Source organism: Rhea americana, unplaced genomic scaffold, assembly GCF_003343005.1.
Source record: "Rhea americana isolate MKP2758 unplaced genomic scaffold, rheAme1 scaffold_130, whole genome shotgun sequence".
In the NCBI taxonomy this organism is placed as follows: Eukaryota; Metazoa; Chordata; class Aves; order Rheiformes; family Rheidae; genus Rhea; species Rhea americana.
This window is the reverse complement of record NW_028185373.1, coordinates 197,147-216,094: the sequence shown is the minus strand read 5'-3', so window position 1 is coordinate 216,094 and position 18,948 is coordinate 197,147. Positions and strand designations below refer to the sequence as shown.

The 18,948-nt window shown below is 37.1% G+C and overlaps 1 protein-coding gene across 2 annotated transcripts in view; it reads right to left on the bottom strand.

Annotated features, from left to right (window-relative positions):
* Nucleotides 1-7,150: 7,150 nt before the first annotated feature.
* The window catches only part of RCAN1 (regulator of calcineurin 1), a 44,043-nt gene continuing 32,245 nt past the window's right edge, over nt 7,151-18,948 (bottom strand). The window contains exons 1-4 of one of the 2 annotated variants that reach the window (XM_085297725.1): nt 16,067-16,255; nt 13,719-13,892; nt 12,550-12,709; nt 7,151-9,832 (exon numbers count right to left, since the gene is read on the bottom strand). In XM_085297725.1, the coding sequence (XP_085153851.1) occupies nt 9,669-9,832; nt 12,550-12,709; nt 13,719-13,892; nt 16,067-16,153 (585 nt within the window). In that variant the 5' untranslated portion in view covers nt 16,154-16,255 and the 3' untranslated portion in view covers nt 7,151-9,668. Of the gene's footprint in view, nt 9,833-12,549; nt 12,710-13,718; nt 13,893-16,066; nt 16,256-18,948 lie in introns of those variants that run through there. The other variant, XM_085297724.1, reaches the window with a different exon arrangement.

The following is an 18,948-nucleotide window of genomic DNA, read 5'->3' as shown; positions in this document are numbered from 1 at the left end:
TTTCATGGCAGGGGGCAGGGGAAAGAAAAGAAAGTAAGTCTGTTGCATTGGACTTAAGTTTGCAAWGATTTTTCTTGAAAGACTCTTCTGATACATTAAATGAAATCTTGTGCTTGACTGAGGAAAAATATGCTCAACTCCAACAGTCTTTCACTCTTTAGAGCAACTCCAGTATGTMTAAGAAGTGCAGCTTAAGAGAGCTTGGGTAGCTACCTTGTTTCAGAAACAATTACCTTATGCAGAATGGAAAAACAATTATAGGCAAGATTTTTTTCCTGAAGCACTTTTGTTTTTCATTTTTTTTTATTATTTATAAAATTCCTTCCAGGCATCCATCACAAATTAATCTATCTTCCTTCAGCCAGAATATTGCATGTTATGACCTGCAATGGTTTTGATCTTCAGTATCAGAACAAGAAAGATGCAGAAATTCCTTCTCATAACAAACGCATTAGCACATATATTCTTTCTGCATATTCTCCCCCCTTCAAATACAGTACACAGCATTCACACATCGTCTAAGAGGTACATTTTTTTTTTAAAGGAAATTTTTGTTCAGCCAAGTAATAACTTGCGGCCTTTAGTACAGAGACAAATCACTGGCTGTCCAYTTCTGCAATACTCAGGAAATCAGAAACAGTATTTTTTTTTAAGAGACATTTGAATGGGATGTCTGATGCCTGAAGGACATTCAGAAGATATTAAAAACACTGAAATATTTGGCACTTTCTAAGGAACAAATGCACACACAATCTCCATAGATTTGCTCTGTGTAAAGTGCCAGCTGAATGCCAGATGACTGCAGATTCTTGTTTGTCCTTACTGAGCAAGGAATCAACTASAGTAGTGTTGAATATCCTTGGCCTAATACAAGGAAGTAGGTTAGCATCTGATTCATTCCCGTAACTTTTGAATTTAATGAGCTCCTCAGCGCTTTGCTCCTATCAGGCCACACCAGGGCATCAGGCTCAGACTCCACACTACAGCATGGAAARCAAGAGATGAGAAGGGCTGTGCTGTACAAATGCTTTTTACTCCAAGTCACATGTTTTCTTGGCTCAAACAAAATGAATTAATTGATCATTAGTTTACTTGTCATAACAAAGGCTCAATCCTACACCATTGAACTCTAATCCTGGAAAAGGCCAAAAAATAAATGAAACATCCACAATGCTGTTAAAAGCACTTCATGTGGCTCTTTCTCTGCATTAGTCTGCCAGTAATTCACACTAAGAAATCCTTTTGGATGAACTACATGCTATCTTTTACCTTACTACTATAAGTCAAATGCTCCTTGTGAATAATTATCATTTTACATAGCGAGCACAAAGAGCAGGACATCTGAACTTCACCTTTTAAGTTTGTAATCAGCCAGTTTTCACTGTAAATGTTCTACATGCTCATTTAAAGCAAATAGTGTTAAGAAGAAGAGTTAAAAAAATCATTTGAATTTTTTCTCATTATAATTAAACATGTATAATGTCWGTATACCACTAGCAATTTTTACTCCTATTTATGTGGCACAAATGCATACTGAGGGCCAAGGAAGCTAGTGGAGAGAATAGATATAGATGACAATGCAACACAAACAGGATTATATCCCAGACAGTAGTTTCTTTCCTCTAGCATAAAATCCTACACAACTTTTAACAGGTAGTTTCACTGCTTGTTTCATTTCTTTTGACCTGGTTCACTTAAATGTGGGATTTGGATTAACCCTAGTTTGAAAAAGTATAATCTAAAGATATTGTGAAAATTATAAGCATCGACCATCACTGTAAGACTGTAATGCATGCCAGCCTCTTACAACTTGCTTTTCCTGTAACGTAAGCATTATAGTGATTGCTTCTACTATTTCCCCACACAGAAAAACTCTCCAGGTGGAACCACTCACTACACGCTAGCATGTAGATCCTACATAGGATATGCTCTATCATCTGAAGTAGCCCCATTTTATAGTACACATGCTTACCTTGCACAGAAGGATATACAACAYTATTCAAGTACTGGAAGCAATCTTACTTTAATATGTTGCACATCCTGAGGGTGCACATACAGAAGATGCGCTCTTCAAAGGTTATAAAGCACAGACAGCTCAACAAGAAATGAGAGTCTTGAAAACCTGTAGCCATCCCTGAAGCCTTCAACAAGTTCAGATGTGAACCTAACTCCTAACTAGCTGCTTGTAGTTAACCTCCTCTCATCTGAAAAATGAAGATTTATTAGCTGTTTCAAACACTTTCTGTATGTGACGTTTTCTCATGAGTGAAACCAGTGTGCAGGGCAGTTGGCTATTCTGCAACATACTGCTGAAACTGCTCATGATTAAATGCTTAAGTTCAACCCTTAAAGAGTGTATCACTACAAAATTTACTGTATACTACAGAAACATTTCAATCAACTATATTCAAAGTGATGAGACACAAAAGACACTGCTTTCATGATACAACAGTAAAATTATTTCTCTTCCATTTCTGCTATTTTGACATGATTCTTAGCATGCTGCAGGTTGAATTTTTTGCTTTATTTAGTAGCACGTAATGTGGCATTACTTGATATTTAGCTCCACCTATTGGACACCTTCACGTACCTCATTCAAATCCAAGTTGAAACATTTTTGTTCTGTTTTAAACCTCTGACCACGCAAGTGGTAGCTGCAAAATTCTGTTGAGAACTGCATTCAGGTTAGGATCTAAGTTCTTATTTAAATCATACAGCATACAGAGCACTAAAGAGAAAGGGGGGAGGGSGAACAACCTAAATACAACCGCATCTTTAAAATGAAATAAAATTGTTTCTAGAGAATAAACAAAGATGACCTGTTTTCCAAGTCACTCCCAATGGGGACCCTCTTAAACCAAGATCTAGTACACTAAATACTGTGCTTTTAAGACTTACTTTAAGAAGTTATTTTAAAAAATTCTGATAGTTTTCTAAAACAGAAGCTGACTTGCAAGTTACAACCTAACTCAAGATCTCTAGTTTTATTGTAGAACTTATTTGAACCTCTTCAAACCACCTGATATGAACTAGCAGCTCACTGAAAGCCTTTCTTAATTTCATTTGTACATTGGGCCACAAAATAAAAGCATAAACATCTATAAAACTTAGATTTTTCAATTCCCTCAAAAGTAACCCAAACACTGGTAACACTATAACCAGAAATGGCTACTTTCTGCAAGCAGATCACCTTCTATTTAGCTTTTGAATACTGCAGATACACTTCATGAGGAAGCTGGACTATGTTATTTAATTTTCCTGACAAGAGACAGACGCTGTAAGGAAACAACACTGAGATGATTTCACCAAAATCTATTTAAGCTCATCATATTTGGAAAAATTTATCTTAATCAGAGTTTTAGAAGAACTATTACATAAAAATATTAAAGTGATTTTAAGAATCGAGGGACATAAGTTCATGATGTAAGGAAGAGGGGAAAGCTACAACAGCATTTTGGCAGAGGCCATAGAATAAACTTTCAACCACTTCAATGCACAGAGGGAAAAAGTTAGAAGAGGAGCTACAGAAACACATGCCTCAATCTAGCACCTTCCCTGGGCACAATACATTCCCCACAGAGGAAATCCGAATCAAACAGTTGTTCATGACTACCTGAATGACTCTTAAAGGACAGCTTTTCCTCTTTAGCACTCCTATGGGCTTAGGTGACGGCTCGATATTGGAGTAACTCCACACACTTGGTCAGGTCCCCTCTTTGGCAGTTTACTTGACAGGTGTAACCCTAGGTAAAACGAAAAGACTCAGCCAGGTATATTATGTGCCTTTTTCTCCAGAGATCTCTAATGCCTCAAGAAGCCCCATTCTGCACACCTTTAAAGCAGCGAGGCTCCAGGTACGAAACTGAACAAAACAGATTTGTCAACAACTGCAGACAAACATTGTCTACCTGCAGAACCCCTCAATATCAAATACAAGTGCTCAGATGAGAGAAACATACAAAGATTCTATTCTAAGTTGTTACATTTGTTAGTAAAACAAATTAAAAAGCAATTGAAAGGTGATACACTAAAAAAAAAAAAATGGAGGGAGAAGGTATATCTATCTATATCCAAGGGCTCTTTGTACATTTCTTTTTTTCCCTGAAAAGGGATCTTGTCATTGGATTTAGGAAGTGGTAGCAAAGGACAAACAACCTCAAGATTCCCAGACACTAGGACAATAGTGCTAGCATCCAGCACTGCATCCATGAGAATCAGACCTCTTCCCAGGCCTACAGAAGTATTAAGTATATCACAATGCATGATACATGCTGAGAAATAGRGAACTGATGGTGCCTTGGCCAGAATTACAGACGCATAACATCAGAGCGTGGTACTACACACTAGGCCAGTAGCAGAAATTAAAGGATAAGCATGCACAGATGACAGCAGTAGACATGCAACACAGAGCAAACAGCAAGYCAAGTGTAATTTCCTTAGGATTAATAAAGGGTGTGACACCTTGAGCACCTGGTACATACAGGAAAAGTTCTCAGCAGCACTTGCTTCGTGCAGCAGGATGTGGCTGTGATGAAACTACAAACAGAATGAATGCCACACTTCAGCAGCAAGAAAACATGCATGCATTCAATGTATGCAGATGCACAGAAAGAAAAAGTAGAACCCATGGAGTAAATGCCCTGCTTGGTAGATGGTACACAGTGGAGTTCAGTATGTAGGAAGAAGGAGAGAGGCACAGAAATAAAAGAAAAAAAAGGTAAAGCAGAAGAAAGATTTCAAGATGGAACAAAGATACAAAAAAATTCTTAAAAAGCTCTAGGCAAGACTGAGGCTAACAAACATAAGCTATRAACGTCTTCAGTATAATCTGAAACATGAAACAAGGTGATTATTGCCAAGCTTAGTAGCTRGTAGCAAAAGCAGCACCAGACTGAAGAGTACTGAAAGAGTTCCTGTTGGTTCTTCCGCCATGCTATACTACCAGTATGCAAGGGAAAGACCTTTATCATACTTCTGAAACCACAGGTATTGAGCTATGCCTGCCCTTTAGTAAGAAGAAAAGTGATTTCAGAAACAGACCTGGGAAATGCTTTTAAGCCTCAGAGGACCTCTGTCTGTTGGAAACAAGGAATACCACCTTAAGGAGGGGGGCAGGCATGGGAGCAGAAAGCAAGGTTAGGAAGAACATCAGCTTCAAGGGCTGGCCTTCGAGTCCAAAACAGAGCAGGTGGCAACACTACTGCCATGAGTGAAAAAGTGCCACTTTGGGCATCTCTCTCTCTTCCTCCCTCTGTTTAGCATATTCCATACTTAAACTTCCATCATTTTATTTCTTTTTATGCTTCAGGTGCAGAGTACAGGAGAAACCAATTGCCAGTTATTCAAAAAAAAAAAAAAAAATCAAAGGAAGTTTATAGAGATGCTTTAATGTTAAATGCATAAGTGACAAAAGGTTTCAAATATGACAGTCATTACTTTATCGATTTAAATTTTGCCAGAGAAGACAGAAGCATAGAATGGATCAGGCAGGACTGGGTTTATCTGTTATCTGTTCATCAACTGAGTCACCTTTCTAGTCTTGCTTTATCACGGTAGCACAAAAGGTGTCTTATCTTTGTTATTATTGGCTGCTCTGTATTTGTCTTCATAAGCATCCAAACAGGAATTACTGAAAGTGATAAGCAGGTATGATTTTCTGTAAAACATTTCTAAAGCATGATAAATTTAATCCAAGATTAGAGCGAAGACGAAAGAGGAAGYACAACAGCTAAGACCTGAGACCTGGAGAGTGAATTTCCAAACTCAGTCTACGTCTACAGTAACAGTCTACCRCTCACAATCGTTTCCTATGTTTGGAAGTGGGAGAGGGTTCTGGATTTAATAAAATATATACAAGCTTTATAGATAGAAACCATTAGTTTCAAGTTAAAGAACATTCATTCCCCAAGACATTCCTTCTAGCAYGACAAAACAAGACTTGATTAGACAGGTGATTTATGCCAATGGCAAAATCCATGCTGTAACTGTTAAAAGTGGTATGAGAAAGAGTTGCTGAAGTTCATTCGTCTCCCCACCCTTGACAAGTCCGGACTACACAACAACAGCTCATGCACTTGTCTAGCATTTCAAGTATCAAAGTTATTACACTTGCTGCTCTRAAAAATAACATCTTGATTATAAACAAACTTTAGTCATATAAACAAACTGTAGTCCTATGTATTTTGAAACCAGTCTTGGTAACAAGGCCCTTAATTTGGTAACAGACACAAAATTGCACAATCCAATGATACAAACTTCATGTGTATCAATAAACTAGCAACAAGTCTTGCAAAATGACCTGTGATCACTTCCAGATTTATAAGATCATGGATGCTATGCTTATGYGGACAGCAAATAATAAAACAGAGTGACCTACGCTTCCAGAGAGAAAAAAAAGGAAACACTCTTTAAAGCATGATGTTTCATTTAAAACTGTTATTTCATCTTTTGTTTGATTACTCCTGTTACTCAACACAGAAATTCCCATTGGATGAGTTTGCTATTACAAGCAACAGAACTTCGCTATGTCAAGCCATTTATGTGTACAGGACAATTTCTTACAAACGGCGATAACCACCAGGCAATAAGTAGAGAAGAATGACCAGCATTAATATTAAAAACTCCTTTGTGCCATGAAAGAATTTCTACCCATATTTACACAGAGTGAAATGGTCAAATCATTTCTGCATGACAATTTTTTCAACTCAAAGACTTACAGTTATTAAGTGAAGCCATYTGAATGCTGACATGTGCACATTTTTCATATTCAAAGCTGCCAAAAAGTAGAATTAATAATGTTGTAGAAGATTGGTAAAGATATTAGGAATGTGCAGGGATTATTTTAAAAAAGGTACTGATACCATTATTAGGAAGCAGGTCAACTTTAGGCACAGAAAAATCAGTTTTTTAACTAGTCTTTTCTACTGTATTTTATCCAGTAGTAGATTCTTATGCTTGAATTGTTATCATGCAAGTATTTTAAGCAGAGGGCTGGAAATTTTTTCTCTCTGCTTACCTTCATTTAGTTGRTAAGGATGTGATGTGGGACATTAATCTTACCTTCTTCAAATCAAAAGTGCTTGGTACRTGTAGCTGAAGGTTTTAGACCAAAATCTGAACTTCAGTTCCATGCATAAATACCACCATGACATTTATAAGACAACAAAATATTTTAATTATGTCCCATACTACACAACTTTATAAAATACCAACTAAGCATCCATTTGAACATAAAAAAAAGAAAAGACACAAAGCAAGCAATACACTGTAGCCACACTTGTGGCACAAGCCAGGATGCACAACCAGAAAAAGAAGTTACTGTCTCACAAATCTCTGTTCACAATTAAGACCAGAAGGTGAACATGTTGTAGCCTCCCATGACTATGGTTTCTAGTTACCTGCCTTTATTAGGCAGGTATCAGTGTACCAAAATGAAAAAATTGCATCAGTATTTGYTTAATCCTGTTTTGTCTTATTAAAAATTAGCACTGCTTTCTTAGGACTGCTAGGAAGCAGAACAGCAGCAACCTCAGCTGCTAATGCAAAACTAATACTTTGACTGGTAATTGTGAATAGATGGAAAAAAGACAGTAGAAATTACCCAACAGTTTTTAAYTGAATGAAGTAAAACGCTATAAGCCAGGTAGTAATTTGAGAAACATGAAAGAAAATCTTGGAACAGCTTAAAGGCAGCTGTGGTAAACCTCTGAGATTTCTCTCCCTCCTCCCTGTGTGTGTGTGTGTGCACACACGTGTGCGCTAAATAAGCAGTACACATATCCAACTGATGTTTACACCTTACTAACAGGAAAAAGCTTATGCACCTCTACGTCCATGGGTCTAGCAATATTGTATTGACTCTTCACCTACAGACATGCTGGCCTACAGATTAACACAGAGAGAGTGCAACATGAGCTAGGTTCAAGAAGTACACCAAGTGCCAGTGTTTGGTATGCCCTGTAAACCAAAACCATCAGAACAAGGCCACTACTGCAGGTATTACTAAGTTAAATATATCCCTGTTCTCTTCAGTTGCAGGATATTAGTTAGTTCATATTTTGCTTGGTATATTGACTAGCTTTCAATAATGCTGCATTTAACACTGCACCACAGCTTGGAACAGCTCTCTCAAGACATCTTGCTACACTATTTTTAACAAGAGGTGCAAACCTGGGCATCCAAGTCAACATTTGCTTCAAATGGCACAGGATATATATTTAATATATATTAACYTCAGCTACAAAACTCATTTTCAGACTGACCGTGGAAAAACTCAACCAGGAGAGAACCAGGCTCTTGATTTCTAAAAACACACTGAGAAGCTTCAAACATCCCCTTTCTAAAAGTGTAAGTGGTGTTTTCCCAAAGATAGATGTTTCTTCCTCTAAACTTACTATGTCATGTGCCACTGTCTTTAAACAGTAATGTAAGAAACTCTAAAGCTTTTCCCATGTCTACCATTACTTAGGTATGCATCACTAGCTGTTATTAACCATTTCTAAATACTAGCTTCTTTTGGAAACAAAGCTAGGAAAGTATATATTTATGGACACACAAAACCATTATAAAAAGATACCATGTACAGCTCGTGGAACAGTTCACATCAGGAATGAATGAAGGAAAAGGCACTCCATCTCTCTTTGCTGTTCTGTGCACTGTGTGCAGTTTTTCAATCACTCTTAAAACATTTGTTTGCAACATTGCAGATCATATACTGAKCAGAGTTCATGTTTCTACCCATTGCCACTCTTTTAACTGAAAAAGTACATTGCTACGAATATACAATATTAGCTTTATTTATACATTTAAGAATACTTTTTTTTTTCCAAAGGAGAAAGTTACTGAACAAATGTTATTAAAGGTATAAATTATTTAAACTTAAATAATTTAAAATCAACTTATTCAAATAACTTTCCTATTGCACATTTTTTCCGTAACTTTGCCAGACAAAACCCTATATAAGCATTTAAAAGATTAAAATTTTAAAAGCACAAGTTACATAGCACCAAAGTAAGGTACCAGATAAACTGTATGCCTGCTGGAAAAAGAGTGCCAATAAAAACAAATATAAATATATATGTATATACACATTAGTAATAACTCCGGGATGTTTAGATAATAAATACTTTAAACAAATCCCCAGATTTCTGAAAACATGAAGTGAGAAATTTTAGAAAATAATGCAAAGTTGTTTTAGAAGAGCAAGAATACACATGCACAAAATCTATCATAAGAAAAAGTTTCACAATTCCCATACCTTAATCTTTAAAACCACCTGTGTTTTCACTATGTACTTCACAAAATGACTAGCCTATATGTTTGAGGATTTATGTGAGACAGAATAAAGAAAGCTTTCCCCAGTTGCTTTATAATGGAACAGTACCCCCCAAAAATAAGCCCATATCGATTTCAATCTTGTCACTTCTCAGAATGTCTTTTTCTGCTTATCTTCATTCCCAGCAATCTGGGAATACACTCATAACATCAACCAACAGGCAGCATTAGGAAAAAAGGATGAAACTTCCTATATTTTTTTCTGAGCAAACCTTACACTGGAATTTCTCCTACTACAACAGCTGCTGTCACCACCAAAWTTGCGACCAGCAATTTCCATTGTAAATGTTTCCCTTCCATACGTCTGCTTGTAAGCCTTCAAAAACTAGAGCAGTTCAACTTAAATGAGTTGGAGTATAATCTGGCCTTCTTGTCTGAATAATTTTTGGTTTGGGTTTCTTCGCTTCTTCTTCCATGTCATTTTCTTGGTCACTCTCGCAGACGTGGACAACAACACTAGGAGTAGTGTCAGTTGCAGCATGTAGCTCATACTTTTCTCCTGGAAGTTAAAATATTAACAAAACTGGTTTAAAATTATCCATTTTTTAGCAAAATATGAAAGAAATCATTAAAAAGAAAAAAACTTAGTATAAAATTGATAAAATTGTTAGTAGTATATTAATGACAAAAGCCTGATGTCACAGCGCATTAGAGGGCATAGGCAGGTGCCTTGCTAACAGTCATGTCTRTCACCTGGAACCACTTAGGTTCTAATTTCAAAGCTAAGCAGCTCAGCTGCTTTCTTACAGGCAAGTTTATATACATTACCCTAAGCATTTAAGCAAGCGTTCCACRTGAGCAGTCAGGAGCCTTCTTGGTGGGTTTTGTTATACTAAGCAAATAGCTGTAGCATTTGAGCATAAAAAGACTAGCTATTCACTCTACAATGCAGATTTCATTTTCTTGCATGATGACATAAAATTATACGATCTTCCTTCCCCCCACAAAGCTTTCAATGTTAAGAAARCTGTATGCAGTTTTTCCCACCTCGCATGTAAGTGCTCTTGCACTGTTCAGGTATTCTGTGGAACAACAGGACTAGACAGTAGGCTTCATGCCTACTAAYGTGAAACATTCAGATATAACGGGACCAGCATGTACACTGTTATGAAATGAATTTGGTTGACCATTGGTTTGACACCTGCTTTTGCTATAACATAAAGAATTGTTTTTAAATTCTAACTAGGTTTTAGATTATTTTAATCTTATGCTAGACCAGGCAAACAAAGAGTAAAGGACTTCTTTTCACCACTTCTCTGACCAGCTCCCCTTAATTTTTTCTCTTGTTACTTCAGACTCATACATTAATAAAGGGAGAGAACAGTCTCTATTAAGACCACTATGGTGATCTGGATGTCAGCCATCCTAGACAGCTGATGACTGTGACGAGCTGCACTCCCTCCCCAGTGCACCCAGGCTCCAAGGTATTCTCTGCTAAGTTTCTCTGAGGCCTGGTTGGGGAAGCTGGCAAGARGAGCAGTTCCACAGAGGAAAAGGCCTCTAGGTCTTCAAAAAACATACAAGTCATTGCGTTAAGTGTAAACGGAGCCAGTTGCAAGCGGAGCTACTTCACATTCTAATAAACCTAATGGTCAATAAGTAGAGCTTCATAGGACTTAATGTCCACAATACATATGAAAAAATTCATGGGGGAAAGGGATCACATATCTACCAGTGAGCTTACTGCAGGGTATCCTGATAAGAAAACTTGCAGGGGAGAAACCAGCAGTTTCTACTGCTTAGTACCTTTTCAATATTTATTTTAAAACATATGCTTTCATTTTAAATCTTTTTGGCTTTGCTAAAACTTAAGAGGAAGGCTTGTAGTGAGGTAAGCAGCAATCACCGGGCAAGCTCTGAACTTTGACAAGATCAGCAAGCTGTAACCCTGTCTATTTGTTCCTTGTGCTTCAGGGAAGTTTTTAAATCAATGTTTTCCTGAAATAAGTTTTTGAAACAGAAGTCCAGTAATTTCCCAGGGGCCTATGGGGTATCTAATCACTTCCACTAGAATCTATGGATATCACTACCATACTATCAGTCATCACCTATTACACAGAAAGTCAATGCACAAAGAGCTAAAAGCTYTCCCCGTGCCCTCTTCTCCACTAACATAAGTCTTGCTTCCAAAGCTGGTAGGTAAATAAATACATAAAAATTACAGTAAAATGATTCAGACTACAGTTTATATCCTCCTCGATAAGACTACATGTAGTCATTTCCTCTTTTTCCTAAACCTTATAGAAGAGCTGCAGACTGGTTAAATCAGCTGTAGATTTTGGGAAATAAAATTTGCACCAACTCTCATTATGAAGGTTTTAACGGAGGTATAAAACAACATCAAGGGATGTGATCATATTAGTTTCTGAAAATCAGAATCATGTTTAAAATATGAGTTAGTACATTTTAGCAGAATTTTACATCTATTTCTGAAAGTATATTTGGTTTAAAAAATAGATACCAGCTAGAACTGCTTCTCCTCTTGTTGATGCTATACATTATTAATAAATAAATGTATAAGCAGCCTTTACAGCATGGTTAGCTGAAATGACAAGTGGCTTATGAGATAGCACTAGAAATAAAGGGGAAGTGTGTTTTACGAAGTGCTTCCCAAAAGCATAGTTCACTCTTAATTGYAGGGAATGGGAAGAAAGGAATCTGTAAATAAACATTTTTCCCATCAGAACAAGGCAACGTCACCTCAGAGCTTCTGATAAATGAATAAACTGCAGCAGATCAAAACACGGAGAAGCTGGGAATGGCAGGAACTTCTCCCTCTTAATTCCAGAAGAAAATTAATGCCTCAAACCAGAGGCTGAAACTGGTAGCTTCCCTCCTACTCATGCTACTGTCTCAGATGAGGAAAGAGGTAATTCTAGCTGCAAAGCTATGTAACTGTTAACTACTTTACTGTCCTCATCAGAAACAAGACTTTCTCATCCCTGTAAAAGATATGCAGCTAYACAACTGCCTTTTTACTTTTCGGAAGTTGCATTACTACAGTCTGGTTCCCCAAATGCATGTTTTGCTTTGGGGCAAGACACAGGGTGAAAAAAACAAAAACAAAAAACACAGAATAGCAAGCCAATTGATACTTTTTCTGAAGTTATAAATACAATTCACAATACCATCTCATTTGAAAAATTCCAGAAATTGAGAAAGTTTAGAAGCTATACTACACTCAAGTAAAATTTTAGCCCTTCTAATCCTTCTTACCTGGCCCTAACTTGGAGATAGCATATAAAAGGTCATAGTTTATGACTGGAGTAGCATCTTCTACTTGCTTCCATCCAACAGGTGGAGAAGCAGGAGGTGAAATCAAAAACTGTTTGTCTGGATTTGGTGGTGCTAAATGTGAGCTTCCAATGTGCAAAGTCTGCAAAAAACACACAAAGAACAAAGCTATTTCATTATGATCAATAAATCCATCATTCATGAAGAGGTTKAAGGTTTTGATAGATGTTATGCTGTAACAGGCACTCAAGGTGGCAGCATCTAACAATATTACTAGAGTGCTACATGAAAGACCCAGTATACAAAATACAGACAAGCCACCCCATTCATAACTTTGATGAAACATGCAATGAAGTGTGCATATTTGCATCTTCTGATTACGGAGTTTTAYAAAAATTTCACCAGAAAATATCTGTCCTCAAAATACTGAAGTAGGAGGAAGTTGGATATGGGCTTTAAGGCCTGATAACAAATGGTGTTGAAACTTATTACCACAAGTGAGAGTGGTGAGAATTCTAGAAGGTATATAAATAAACCGGCTCCTTCAGAACTGTCCCTGGGGACATCTGAAACAGACACACATAGACTAATTTTCCCACTAAATTTATGAAGGAAAATACAAAGCAGCCACCAAAAAGCACCCAAATTACCAGAACCTGAAATTGTTTCACACCTTTGGCAGGCAGTAGCAAGCTCTAGAGCTGCAATGATGGCACACTGCAAGCACAAATGTGCGCTAAACAAGTGATCCGCAGTAGTGAGTGTAGGATCAACGGGTACAGACTCCTGAACATTTTAGTTCTATACTTTAGATTCCCCAGATGCCATYTGAGTCTCGTGTACATGTCTGCATGTGTATTATCGGCAAAACACACTTGGCTTTCCCCCTACCACATCAAACTGCCTTTGACAGTGCTGGTTACTGTCATCTACTCCCTTTCCCCAAGAATCTCTAAGCAATAAACAGGGAGGCATAAATGCAAAATACATTACAGTCTCAACACTTTTAGCTTTGGAACAACTTGTCATTCTCTAATCAAACTGAAAAATTCACAGTATTCATTAGCATGACTGAAGATATCTGGAAGCTTACCACTACGAGCATTAAGCTTTAGCACCTTAAAAAAAAAAAAAATCACTCAAAGACCCACCTGAGCAAAATACAGTTTAATTTCCTTCCCAAGGAACTCTGTCTTGTGCAACTGGATTCTAGCATCTGCTGCAGATAAAGGGTTACTGAAGTTTATTCGTACTCTTTTGAAGCTCTTAAAATACTGAAAGGTGATATCTCTGTCATACGCTCTAAACAGCGATTCAAATTTGGCCTGAAAAGTAAAGACCAAACAAGAAAGTGAATATGCAACATTCCATATTTTCTCTGAAGAAATACAGAAGTAAATTGCAGTTATTACTAGTGGCATACTAACATTTTTTATTATTGGTTTATAGGTAACGGCTCAGTTTTGTTTTCTTGTTTTCTAATGTATCACTGTTTCCTGTACAGCATCTTTTTATCTTCTTATTAAATGGATGTACCCTGTCTAACATGCTCTAGGTGATCCTGCTGAGCAGGGAGGTTGGACTAGATGATCTYCAGAGGTCCCTTCCAACCTTACTGATTCTATGATTCTATGAAATAAAATATTAAATTAAATAAAATGGCACAAAAGAAATAGCAGTATTGACAAGATACTRAAGAGGAATACTTGTTTTATTTATAAAATCAATATCCAAAGACCTTAGACAATGGGATGGTTGGCATTTTTTTAATGCAGTTTTCAAGGTAATCAACACTTAGCTGTTTTAATACARAAAAAAGTGTATTTGCAAGCTAAATGTAATTTTCTTCAGTAAATCAGCCCCCATAATAAAGTTCACAATCATTGCCTTTTCTAATATCTGCTGCTTTCATTTAGGAAAATGAACCTCAAAATATACTATTACTGAACTCTAATTTAACAGTCTCTTCTAYTTCTGGAACCAATTTCTAAAAATGCTCTCACTATCTTTTCTGAAAAATCTGAAGCACCAATCATACAGATCCTGAAGGGCCTTTGACACACTTTCTATTTTGATTCTGAAGTAAGAGTAGGAATTGGACCCAAACCTCACACCTTTATAGATCTGTGGATGAGTTATTTAACTGTCATATGGACTACAGCATATTTACCATCAGCTGGGGCCTTGTTCAGCATTTAGTATTTGCGCACTTAGAGTGCTCCTAAGGCATCTATGCAAACCAGATTTTTTTTTTTTTTTTTTGCATTATTTAAAAATAATGCTTCCATTCTTACTTCAGGATGCCAGACAAATGGAGGAGAGAGTAGCAGGAAGTTCTGAAACTGGAATGCTCTTGTAAAGTGCTTCACACTCACATTAAGAACATAGTAACCAGTCACAAGCCTTATTTCAGCAATGGTGATAGAGCATGCATGCTTGCATTTCGGGTGTTTTCTCTTTATAAAAGCTTATTAAGTTAAACACAGAAATATAAAAGACTGCTCTGCTCTTTTTTGTACACAATTACATTTGGATTAGTGGAAAAAGCAACAAAAGATAAGAATGCAGTATTTACTTCAAAACTGCACTTTCCTTTCTGAAGCTATGTACAAAACCATTATATTTCAAAACAAAACAAAAAACCACCCCAAAAAACACCCTAGTTGTCCTGCTTCTTAAGCCTCACTTAAGCTTCTTCAAAATGAGAACCGAGACAAGAACAGAATCCTCAGCACAAAAAGTCCTTGTTTTTYAGCTTCCTGTAAAGAAAGTGAGCTAAATGCAACCACGAAAACTAAGCCTGAATTTCCAAGTCACATGTTAGCTGAAAGAAAACAAGCTGAATTGTATTTCAAAGCTCATGGTCTACTTTAAATTCAGAGATTATCTGCAAGATTCATGCAATATGYGTAGTTTTTTGACGAGTATGTGAATTATATAGGTCACATGTTAGCAATATGACATTAAGCAAAATTATATGTTACTTTGTTAGTAGTCAACAATTCACTGTATCAGTACTGGATTGCTTACATTATAGGAATTCTAATCAGTTAGGTACAAATCAGAGAAAAATTATTAATGTTTCAGCACTACACTATTAACAATTACAGTGCCAGCTTCCCCACCACCACCCAAGCCTGAAAAAGAGTAGAGTATACTGTAAGTTACATGGATCTTACTACCAAAATCAGAATCTAACCATCATTGAAAACACGTATGAAAGGGAAGAATACACTACACAGGCAATAAAGAACGTTTAGAGGTGAATTTCTGATCTTGTTCAAATACACGTAGCTCAAGATCTTACAGTTTCCAGAGTATGATTCATTCACAACAGAGCATGCCATTGCAGACTTGTAAGACCCAAGACCCTTACATCAAACTGAAACCTTCTTATAGGTCAAAAAGCTAGTAAGCTATACGGTATTTTAAAAAGTTTCAGAACAGCACCTACGTACAGTAATTCACTTAAAAAAATACACACACAAAAAAAGCATACCCTTGTTTCTGCTTGATTGAAGACATCACAATCAGCCACACATGCAATCAGAGAACTAAAACTGTAGTTAAAATTTCTAAAATGCATGCTGCAACTCTYGAACACTTGCACTTCGGCAAAAACCAATGACTTTTAAGGAAGCCGTCGGTGCTGCACACGGTGTTTATAAAGGAAACAAGTCCAGCCCCTCTGGGAGGGGAGAGGGGAAAAAAAAAAAAATAAAAGTTATTTGAAAAACTAAAAAAAAAAAAGGAATTAGAAAAACCTTTGAGTTTCTTTTTCATGTAATTGTTCCTTATTTAACTTTTGTCGAGAGAAAAAAAAAAAAAAAAAAAAAGGAGTTTCAGAGCATCCTGTGTGTGACAGCGAATTCCTGAGCGAAGTCCTGCATGCTTGGAGGGAGGCGGGCAGGAACAAACTGTGAGCTCCGGCTGGAAAGAGGTGACGTCAGCACGTTAGTCAGCTTCCCTATGCTAATTACCCGCGCTGGGGAGGATGGAAAAAACAGCTGAGGTTTGCACGGCAGCTGCTTTATCAAGCCCTCTCACAGCATAGTTTCCACTGGTAGTAATTCCATTCAGCGCTCAGACAACATGCTCTTCACTGGAATGGGACAACCCATCTTAAGATGGAAAATGTTACTTGCTAAAGGACCAAAGTCTCCAGTAATAAGCTGCAATTAGCCAGAAGGAAAATTTCAAGGCTTTGGAACGGAAAACAAATCCCTCAGGTCAACAGCTTTTGTTAACATTTTGGAAAAATAAAAAAGCATTGAAGTTTAGAGATCAGGAGGAACTGATTGTGGAAAGCATGTTTTCCTTTACAGGGAGAATTCATTTTTTAAGCTTTCTTCAATTCAACTTTATGGATTACTTCCCATTCTCAATTTATCAGAAGCTCAGCTGGAGCTGTGTAAATTGACTTTTTTTTTTTTTGTTTTTTTGGTAGGGGCTTCTGCAGTAATCTGCTGGCAAGGTGCAGTAATGAGGAGTAAGAGTCTGAGTTTACAGCTTTTTTTTTTGATTTATGGATTTGTATCATGGTTTAAGAACATTTCCCCTAAAGCATGACAACCTACAGAATTTTTTTAAACAATCAAAAAAATCATTACCAGTTTGAAGTAATTTGTTAAGATTATGCTGAAGCTTTTACAARCTTTTTGAAACTGTCCTATGCAGCTTTATATCAAAATGTGTAAGGAAGTCAAAACTACACATGCCTTTAGCTCATTTTACTACAAGATGAGGCTACAGCATCACAGAAATCACCAACTTTCATGAAACACTTATAAACAAAAAAGACATAAATTAAAAACCTTASTGCATAAACATTTAACCAAGTTAACTATCCATATGAACAGTCCTCTTGATTTCCATTGGCTCTACATACTCACTGGAAGTTAAAGATGTTTACAATGCCATAGGCCAAAATCATTATTTACCAGTCAAGTTCTCAATTAATATAAAGTTACCTTAATGGGAAAAACTACTCAGGCCTGCTTCCTAGCAGCTTTCTTTGTGAGCCAATCCTTAAAAATAAACTCATCTCAGGAAAAGAGAAATGATTCTGAAGAATGTTAACTAATATAGATGCTGTCGTTGAGACTAAACTCAAACTCCAAGCTAAAATGACAGAGAACAAGTCTCCAATACGGCCAGAGCAGGTGCCTGCAGGACAGAGCAGGAAGAACAGTCCCTTCCCTCTCCCTAGGCTCACCAGGGCACRGGATGCCATGGCTTTCCTGTCAATCAATGCTTCAAGATTTGGACCAGACACACACAGAGTGGGAACAGGTTTGAGTTCCCAAGCTCACTACCTGCATCCAGAACAGGCCTGCTTGAGTACAGGATTCATAAACATCCATTATGCTGAGCAGTAAACTGCCCGAGCTATCATAGATAATCATGCAGAGTATGTCTTGAATCTTGTCCTTGCCCTGAAATTACGTTGTCAGGTGTCTTAAAAACTTCGGAAGTGGAAGCACCAAGCATGACTCTATAGAACAGTGTCAAGATGCTCACCTGGAAAGCATGGCCATGAATCACCTGGGCATAAATGGAAACTGAAGACAGGTTTTCAACCTTTTAGGTGAATGTTCTAGCTCCTAGTAAGAAAGTAAAGGTCCTCCCTCTACCTGCTATTGAGTCAGAGTCACTTGGCCTACTCTGAGGCAACGTCGGTGACTGGGTCTCTACAGGTGACAGTGGAAAGAATATTTCATTTGTAGAGCCTCGCAGGGCCTACGTGAGGCAGCTTTTAAGCTAGTCGGAGCAAAGCCTTGAGCAACCTTGCTGGAGACCTTTATATAGTTGAGCCTGTCAGAGCTTCCTAGCTGGAGACCTTTATATAGTTGAGCCTGCCAGAGCTTCCTAGCAGTCTGGTTGTTGTAAGGGTTTTCAATATCCCGACTTTGGACTTCAGAGCTTAAAGAAGAACGAGCAGACTCTAGGTACTAATACCTGTTGTAACTCTAAAGCTTATTTAGATCCAAATCCCATGAAGAATAAGGCATTAAAAATACTTCTGATTGCTATCCTCTAGGTTACCTATTCCTGAGGCTAGAGCCCAAGGAAAATGACTTTACAAGTCTTACTGCTGCCACCTTTAAATTTAAACTTTGTAATCTATAACAGGGCTATAGTTTGTTGTATTACTGTATTATCTATAAATAAACCATTTGTGAGGTTTAACATTTAACAAAGTAGATTTCTTTTTACTTTCTGAATTTAAGAAAACATGTACCAAGGTTCCACTGATATGCACTAGGATTTTAATTTCTTCTATCAGTTTAAAAAGAAACAAAGGGAAGAAACCAGTCCTGGTCTGTTCTGTGATAATTATCATTTTTTTGTAACGTTATATCACTAGTCACTCTTAAAGAA